Source organism: Electrophorus electricus, chromosome 13, assembly GCF_013358815.1.
Source record: "Electrophorus electricus isolate fEleEle1 chromosome 13, fEleEle1.pri, whole genome shotgun sequence".
In the NCBI taxonomy this organism is placed as follows: domain Eukaryota; kingdom Metazoa; phylum Chordata; class Actinopteri; order Gymnotiformes; family Gymnotidae; genus Electrophorus; species Electrophorus electricus.
This window is the reverse complement of record NC_049547.1, coordinates 3,893,924-3,903,322: the sequence shown is the minus strand read 5'-3', so window position 1 is coordinate 3,903,322 and position 9,399 is coordinate 3,893,924. Positions and strand designations below refer to the sequence as shown.

The 9,399-nt window shown below is 45.7% G+C and overlaps 1 protein-coding gene across 1 annotated transcript; it reads right to left on the bottom strand.

The window, feature by feature from the left end:
- Positions 1-3,652: 3,652 nt before the first annotated feature.
- zfp36l1a (zinc finger protein 36, C3H type-like 1a) lies at positions 3,653-8,958 on the bottom strand. Its single transcript, XM_027027319.2, has 2 exons — positions 8,748-8,958; positions 3,653-7,267 (listed from the first exon to the last, which is right to left on the bottom strand). The coding sequence occupies exons 1-2, from the start codon at positions 8,805-8,807 to the stop codon at positions 6,194-6,196; spliced, it is 1,134 nt and encodes a 377-aa protein (XP_026883120.2). The 5' UTR covers positions 8,808-8,958; the 3' UTR covers positions 3,653-6,193.
- Positions 8,959-9,399: the final 441 nt, after the last annotated feature.

Below are 9,399 nucleotides of genomic sequence, written 5' to 3'. Positions count from 1 at the left end.
CACAGTGTTCATTCTGTCTAATAGTGTACATTTCCTCTACATGTGACTTTCTCTGCTGTGGTCTTTGTTATTTAATGTGGCACTATTCTCGGCAGACAGGTGAGTCATTTTCAGCCAGTTATACGATAATCCTGCTATCTTTATTCAGCCTTTTCTGTCTGTGATTATGCCTGTTATCTGAGGTTACTTTCTGAAACTAGGTTATTGACGCATGGCATTTCTTATTGCAACACTCAGGGACCCACCATGGCTCATGCTCTGGGACAAAACCATGTGTGCCTGTGCATGTGCGAACATGCATGAGTAAAAGGTGTGTGTGGGGGGGGGGGTTTAGCGGTGCAAAGGCAATAAGCCCTGTTTACCTTTGGCATTTACTTACGGTTTATCCTGAAGATAAGCAGCTCATTGGCTGGGACGTGGGTTGGGGGGTTTGGTGCGGCAGGGGAGACACATTGAAGCCTGAGAGGCTGGAGACTGCAGTTACGCATCCTCGCCTGCAGGAAACAGATGCAGGCCTAAAACCACCAGGACACTTTAGACCAGGTTCCCAAACTACAGAAAAAGAAGAAAAGATCCCAAAATCAACTTTACATTTTTGCCCCGCATGTGATAAGAAGCTTAGATGTATTTCTCTTCTTGGTCTGTAATGTCTAATTTATACAGGTATCTCTGGAATGCACTAATAGAGCCAGACTAAGTTCCAGATTCTGGTTAGATGAAGAAGTGTTTGCCATATTACATTACAGCTTTGGCCTAACACAAAAGCTCAAGTGACCCCACCCCCTCCCCACACACACGTTCATCCACAGTTACTTGCCAGCCAGTATCTAGTGTAAGCATGTTGTGACAACATGCAGTGGGCAAACTCTGTCACTCAAATACCAGACATCCGCACTAAGAGGTCTCCTTCTGGGCTTTAGGTTTACATGAATGCTGAAACCCTTACAACAGTCAACCCAGCACTCCTTATTGTCACTCATCACGGAGAGAAACTATGTCCCCCTCTTCGGTACCCAGAGAAGGAAGCGGGTTGCTGGACACCCCTGGCCCACGCCGAAAACTTTACCCAACAGCCCTAGCATCACATGAGGAGCAGAATCAAGGGCAGATGTTGTCCTGGCAACAGCTGACTTTTCATGTGGGTTTGCACAGGTTCGAAGGAGGAGCACAGCAGGAAGCGTAAGAAAGTGAGAGGTGGTTTGGAGCTTCTGTGAGTCATGTGCGTCAGTCTGCCACTCTCACATCCCTCAAATGTCAAAGAGTGCACGCAGAGGCAGGCGGCATGAGACCGTCTAAACCTTCTCTTTTGATGGGGGCTTTTGCTTTTCCTTTTCACGTCACTCTTATTTGCATTTTCGTTTTCATCTGGAGCAGTGCACTGGCATGAACGTATGAATCTCTTTGCTCTGACCCGCTGCTGACAAATGCGGCTCTTTAAAGACTTTAGCTGCAACGTTTCCAAAGCTAAGACCCATTATATGGTACAACTGCTCAGAGAGGCCCGTGGCGCACTGCAAAGCGAACGCAGTGGTCAGGGAGCCGTGACAGAAGGACACAGGGCCGCCTCGCACCCTCTGCAGATTCTGCTGAGATCCCTGTTCGTATCAGCGGTTACTCAGGGGCTGGAGCAGAGCACCCAGCACTGCTCAGCGTCTGAGACGTAAGCCACCATTTCCCAAACCACACATGCTCTCTGCACACCTGTGTACTTTTTTCCATGTTTTTTTTTTTTTTTTTTTTTGGTGGGTCAAAGGTTGCTTTGCTGCAAGGGTATGTGATAAGCAAACTCCTGACTGAGAGAAGTTCAGTTGGAGAGTTTTATTAATTTACTAGACAGGCTACCAGGCTTATTCTATCTACACACAGATACTTTGAGTGAAATTATACCCAGGCTTGAACAGTAGACTTTACTGATTGGTGGCTTATCACTAGACTTGTTACAGCTGTTATAATGCCCCAATTCTCCAGATATGCAGATAAATATATCAGCATGTTCTTCTTCACTCTGTCAACAGGTTTCCTTGCATTGTAATCTTGAACTATTGGGAAAGATAAGTGCTAACGAAGGGTTTTGTCTATGAGAAATCTATTATTTGCTGTTCATTGATACTTAATATTTTTGCTTTACCCATATCAGTATTGTCCCAGTTAAAATATTAGCACATATTTGAAGAACAGTGCCCCTAAAATCCATTCCTCAAGCCTAGTGTTTCTGCAGAACCCTAGTACCTGATTCAACTTGTGGTCTATTTTTGGGAACTTCCATAAGTCGAATCAGATGTTTATTTCTTTTTTTTGGGGGGGGGGGGGGGGGGGGGTAACCAACTGTGGCTCTCCAAGATTTTGAGAATGCTGCTTCAGAGGAAATCGGATCCATACAGTACGCTCTAGTTAAGCCGTTCCCTCGCTTTCTACTAGCGTTTTACACATAACCAGGGAAAGAGCAGAATTAGCAAACGCACTGTTTACTTTCTGCCTTTTCAAACAGAGAAGTCCAGCACTCCCTGATAGAGCAATTACAAAGTCTAGCAACTGTAGCAGTATTGCTCAATATCCAGCTGTACAGCAGAGCACAGTTCTCTATATGCAGAGAACTGATTCTCAGCTGTGCCTGGAGTCACTACCATATGTCGATAATCTAAACATGTAGTTTCAGTATTTCCAGTGCTGTCAGATTTCCATTGTGCAGGTGATGGAACCTGTCTGCACTATGTGCCTTGGAGTTTGCACTGCAGGTAGGCCTATATAAAGAAACACATTTACACACACACACACACAAACCTCCACCCACCACCTTCAGTGTAAATCCACATCCTGCAGCACTTTTGTAATATGTGCATATCAGTGTACCTTATACATACACCAAGCAAGCACCTCATAAACAGGAAACAGCTCTTTGTTTCAGATCACGCAGGAAGCATGTGGTCAGAGAGAGTACATAGTCCGGAAAGCGGTGGTTGATTGATAGCTCACTCTCCCACTGCCGCTCACCTGAGAAACAGTTGGTGCCACATTTGTTATAAGGGTATATGTCTTCATATCTTATAACCACAAAATTAGGTATGTAAAGTATGACCAGCTTATCAGTGTAAATCAGAACATTTGTATGATTTTGTCTAAAAGTTAAGAAAATATATTTCATTCCTACACTGCACATGCCTACTTTCTTAGATCTAGATCTTAGGATCTCCATTAATCCATGAATTAAACTAACTGTGATGTTATGGACATCTGAAAAGTAATTTTTTCATTTAACTTTAACGAGGAGACTCAGAACACATCACGCGGTGACCCCTGAAGTTTCAGTCACTTCAGTACTGACAGCTCAGGTGGATTCCTAACACGTGACTGGTGTCAGACTAGTCTGCCGTTCCCCGAGTGTCTCCCACTCCCTGTAAACAATGTTCAAAGGAAAACAACAACAGATTTCCCACCCATCACTTTGTAGTTATTCAGTTGAAGTTTGGTCTTGGTCAGGTCAATACCCAAACCAGCCCCTCCCAGGCTACCAACAGCACTCCTTTTCCAGTTGCATTCATGTGTGCCTAGTGGTGGTTGATATGACGAACTGTCGTTCAACTTCACAGTGTTCCAGTGACATACTCATCCCCTCAGCCCAAGCAATTCACAAAAAAATACTCCAGACTGGATATTTTCTGAAAAATATGGGGTTTATTGGTTTTAACTGCAAATCAGTCATTACAAAAAGCAATTTTATATAAACTCACAGAAATTACTGTAGTGAACAGCAAAAGCTGTTTTTAAAAAATTTAAAAAAAAATAAAATAAAAAAATACATTCAACAGTTTAGGCTAGATACTTTCTGTGTGTCCATCCTGCTAACCCATCCTTCCAATCTTCAATTCCAACAACTGGGGAAACAAGAAGAAACTACTCACTCATCTTCTGCATCATTATTCAAGGCAGGGAGCAGAAGCTCAATGGAATGTATAAAAAAAAAAAGAAAAAGAAAAAAGGCACTTTTATATTTACACTTGGGCTGGAGGAAGTGTTCCAAGAACCAAATCAGAAACAACCAAGGACACCCATTCTTCAACCCGTTTGGTCACAGTTATTGCCTGCAATTCGTCAAATTCACGCACGTAACTGGAGGAACTGCTTTTAACACTGAAGTTTTGTAACCTGCAATGATAATCATGCTGAACAATCATCTCACCGAACACAACTCATTAAAATGCACTTCAGGGTGGTACTTAAAATGGAAGCAGAAGCTTTAAGGCCATGAAATTCCATCTCGAGTTGAACTTCCTTCTGTCTCTGGCAACTGTGTTCTGACAAATGCTTCCCACTGAAAAAGTTCACACCAGGCCATCTAGTGCTTTACAATCTACACTTCTGTAGATTACAGTTTAAACTGGTGTTGCATTATCCACTACCATCTCTGGTACTAAGGGCAAAAAAAATAAAAATAAAATAAAATGCTACGCATGAGGACTAGACTTGCCTCAAGTAAAAACACTAAAGGATAAAAAGGCTTGGGGGGGGGTCAACAGTTGAAGACTGACTACAGAAATAAAAAGTGACCGTACTAACATCAAGCTTTCTGGTGAGTCCAAATATCTATAAATCAAAGAAACATTAAGCCTAATGGTTTTGCAGTCCAATATTTGGGGGAGGGGGGGGGGGGGGAGAAAAAAAGGAAAAAAAAAAAGAAAAAAGAAAATCTATAATAAATAATCAAAACGCAGAGGATTTGTTTGTTTTTGCTTTAAATTAAGTTTTTCATTTTTTTTTCAAAGTGTAGTTGCAAACGAGTCATTGTAGTACAATATATTAAACTGTGAAAAAAGAAAGTTGACAAGTCTTCACAATCTTAAGATTAATACAGAAGATCATAATTTAACATAAAAGAAAATATATTCTATCGTTTCATTATCAAGATAAATACAAACAAAATTAACAAAAAAATGCATATGATCACCAATAAATATGTTTGATAAGTTAAATAAGCAGTGACAAGCAAAACCTTCTATTTGAAAGTTCTCTTTTCCAAACAACAACAACAACAACAACAACAATAAACAATGACAAGTCAAACAAAAGAAGAGGTGGGAGAAGTGAATTACCCAGTGCTCCACTGAGCAGATCTCCAAGTTAGCTCGGAGCTCTAAAAACTTGCAGGAAGTTCAGCTGCACCTTGGGAAAGCTGAAATCCCCCTCTGATGATTGGAAAGTGGGGGAAGAAGTGAGTCTTTTAAAGTTTAACAACCACTTAGGCATTCCCTTCCCAACAAACACCGTGACCAGCCACAATGGGGGAACTGGGGTAGGGGACAGCGGAGTTGTTCCTTTTTGCGTGGAAAAACCCAAATCTCAGGGCTTTGTGCTACTTTCAAGAAAAGGGGGGAAAATAAAAAGAACGAAAGAGCTGGAGCAGGCAGCACGTGATAAAAACAAATGTGCCAAACGTGTTCCGAACTCCCATCTCCAGCCGCACGGGAAGTCGAAGTCGTAGGAGGCCACACTCTGCCATCTAACAGCAAGGCCAAAGAATGCTCAGAGCAAGAGCCACTATACCAGGCCACAAAAACCTAACCAAGAGATGGTAGTCTTTCCACCTCGATGCTTACACAAGAAAAGCTAGGCACTTTATTTTTTCCTCCCCTCTCCTCGAGGATAGTCTGCAGATGACAGTTGTGAATGATCTAAGCGTGACTTTAGCGAACAGACTGTCCTCGAGTGGTGCTACGGGGGAGGGGTGTTGGGAGGGTCGTCAGCACAGAACCCATCCCCTCGGCATGTCCTTTCTGACAATGCCACACAGTAGCACCTGGCACAACACTTTCTTACCTTCTACCAATCAACTTCCTGCTCTAGTTGTTTTGGAAGTCTTACACGTCATGGCAGGGCGCCTATGAGATGAGGCCAAGGCAGCAAAACAAAAACAGGCTGTGGGCCAAAGGGGGACTTTTTGCTTGTTGAGGTTACATAAAGACCGGAAGAGAGAGTTCCCTTAATTCACTGCATCTATTTTTATTTTTTTTTACCTTTGTTTTTTTTAATTTTTTATTAAAGCCTAAGTGACAGAACGAGGGAAGTCTACTGCCCCTAGAAGGCCAAAGAGTGGACACGAGAGAGAGAGACAGAGAGAGAGACAGAGAGAGAGAGACTCATCTCTCGCACTCCCCACCCACTGCTGCTGCATGCAATGAAGGACCAGGCTGCTGGCACCTTAGTCGTCGGAGATGGAGAGCCTGCTAAAGATGGGCAGTCGGCGGGTGGTGTCAAGGACCGGGGATTCGGAGCCGCTCAGGCTCCCGCCAGAGCTGCTCTGGTAGCCCTCCTGATCAGAGAGGGAGTCTGGCTGGCTGGACTGAGACTCGAAGAGGTGGGGAGACTCCGACATGGGCCTGAAGTAGTAAGGGGTCGCGGACGGAGAGGGTGGCGCCTGGGCGACGGGGTCGGGGCCAGACGAGGGCCCACCGCCCAGGCCGGGGCCGAAGAGGTTGGCCAGCTCCTGGCTCGAGTACGTGAAGGGATTGCTGCTGGGCCACTCCGGCAGCTCATCCGGGGAGAACATGGGGGGAGGCGTGACCGAGGTGGGGCTGTCCCTCAGGCCCCCGGAGCTGGGGAAGCCAGCGAAGCTGTAGCTGTGCTGCAGGCGGGGCCTCTCCAGCTTGTTGGAAGCGGAGAGCGGGGACGGAGTGGGCGGGGGGCCGCGGCGCTCCTCCGCGTTGTGGATGAAGTGGCAGCGTGGGCCATAGGGGCAGAAGCCAATGGTGTGGAAGGTGCGGCACAGCTCCGTCTTGTACTTGGGGTGGCGCGACAGGCTGCGCAGCTCGTGGATGCCGTGCGCAAACTGGCACTTGTCGCCGTACTTGCAGGTGCCGTTCTCCTCAAAGGGCCTGCACAGCTCCGTCTTGTAGCGGCTCGAGTTCACCTGGCTGCCGCCGGGACCCCCGGAGCCCGCGCATTTCTGCAGCAGGCGCTCCCCGGTCTCTGAGAAGGACCGGTCCCGGAGCCGGTTCTCCTTGTTGCTGCCGCCGGCACTACCCATTCCCGAGCCCAGCAGGGCTGGGTCCACCTTACTGTTGCTCAGGAACTGGTTCTGGTTGAGCTTGCTGCTGGGCAAAGTGACAGAGTGCCGTCGTTGGTAAACCCCGCTGATGGAGGGAGTCCCCACAGCCTTCCTGTCCAGCAGGCTCCCAGTGGGGCTGGAGATGGGCAGATTCGCTCCAGTGCAGGGCACAGACATGGTGTGTGGAGCACTGAGGATGTTGTTGTTGTAATTCAGCATTTTGTTGTTCTGTAAAGTCACAGGGAAACAGAAAATGACGATTAGGACACAGTTCACATCAATAACAACTGCGTATAAATTGACATGCTGTGTTTGGATGTTTTAGGTGAGACGTGAAAGAAACAGCGAATTAAGCTGTGTTGGTTGCAGCAAAACACGGTCCGATTTCATTTTAAACCCCATTAGCAAAGGCAGGTCTATGGAACAGCTGGTTTGGCAAGTCGCCCATCAAAGGAATGCATGGCTGCGTGAGTAAATGAAACGCTAGAAGGCGGGTGTGTGTGCAACAGGGCGATGCGGGAAAACAGCAGCACAAGCCTCGCAGCACCCACGAACAGGGGGCCCTTCCGTCCCTGTCCCATACGATTACCGATAAAGTTCAAGTCAATGATCTCCAACATGGAATATCTAAATCAACAGCATATCTAATGAGTCATGTAAAACCCGCGCACTTTTTTTTTAAAAGCAAGAAATGTTTAAAAAAAACAAAACAAAACAACCACCACCTAATAGTTAGCTACTAGACGGTACGAGCTACAGCGAAAGGAGTTAACCAAGCTTTACGTCCGATAGCTGGTTAGCCAACAGTTTATTCCGTAATAAAAAGGTGCACAATTATAGCAGCGCTCGTTTTTAGTAATGCGTTTAGACATAGCTAGCCAACAAACTACTTGTCCCTTTGTATTTTTAGTCGACTAGGCTGACTAGTTTGTAATAGCAGAAACAGCCACTAAAGTCACTTTTTTCGTATGGCGCGGAAAACATCGACGTTAGCTAGCCGGCTAACTAAACTTGTGAGGCCAGTGGGAAGCTAGCAGGCTAGCTAGTAACTTTGCCAGCGGCGCACCGACTGGTTTTGCCGAGTGCAGAAGTTAGATCATGTCGTTATCAGAGCTCTCTGTGGCAGATCGCGTTTGTGAGCTCGCCACTCCTGTTACAACGCTCAGCTGTTTGGGTGGCGAAGTTGGACGTTTGTTTTACAACAGGAGTGAGTTTGTCATGCGTGGAAACGCCAACGACGTTCAACGACGCTTAGCCGGATACGTCTGTTCAAAACACGGTTAAAAAAAAAAAAAAAAAAAAAAAAAAAAAGTTGCATTTGTTCATACAGCAACATCGTTAAAGTTTTGTTCGCAGGGAAACCCGAACAACAAAAGCGTCGCGACTTCGCCAGCCCTAGCGCGCGAGATTCTCGCTCGCACGGCCGCCCAGACGCGCTGGGCCGCAGCTCGAGCGGGGTCGCGAAAATCTCTGCCTGTTGCTGCTTTGCTTTAGTTAGCTCTCGAATGCATGCTGGACTGCGCTCTGCCCCCCACAGACGACCCACAAAAACTCCGCTAAAAAAACCCCGAAGCTATTTAAACCGTCTTTTCTTTCGTTAGCGGAGTCACGCCGACCTGTGCGCCCAAACAACTCCGGCACATTCCGCAGCACGAGCGTTTGCGCCGTCCTAGCTCGTCCTGCTAATGATCAAACTTTTCCCTCGTACCTTGTTGTTGATGATAACTTCGCTGAAGTCAAAGAGAGGTGGCACCGCGGCCGTAGTCATCTTCGAAATAAGGGAAATAAAATAAAAAAAGAAAACGCGAAGACTAACGCGTGATGGCGATGTTTTTGTTTTTTGTTTAATTATTTTTTACTAACGGGTTCTTGTCGCGTGAACTTTTATTGCCCTAACAGAGAACCCCCTCTTCCCTGGATGTGCGCGCTGCATTTCCTTTATAAGTCCACGCAGGAGGGGCTACGAAAGCGTCAAAAAGGGCGTTTCTTTTCTCCTTTTTTTCTTGTCAAGTTTTTTTCTCCCTCCCGCTATAACTCAGACCTTGCAGGGCATGTTTTTCGATACTTGACGGGATTTGAGCCTGAATCAACTTAAAAGTAACGATTAGCAATTCCTACTTCTGTCCCAGGACTTACTGCATGCACGATTTACTTGCAAATAATGATTAATAAGATGCATGCATGGTTAACTTGCAAATAATGATTAATGCAAGCCCTATGTTTAATTATTCATGATCCATGAGCCGAACGTTTGTACGTATTTTCTATCTTAAAAACGTTAGTGGTGGATGACGATTATTATAATTTGGTGTTTCTTGCCTGTTCTGCGCGACTGAATAAACATCAAGTAAAAGTGTCGA

What these genes read in the sequence shown, in the direction of transcription:
- zfp36l1a (XM_027027319.2), bottom strand. Translation starts at nt 8,807, where the DNA reads ATGACTACGGCCGCGGTGCCACCTCTCTTTGACTTCAGCGAAGTTATC. An exon ending in AAGTTATCATCAACAACAAG is followed by an intron (nt 7,268 to 8,747) that starts GTACGAGGGAAA and finishes GTGACTTTACAG; the next exon opens with AACAACAAAATGCTGAATTA.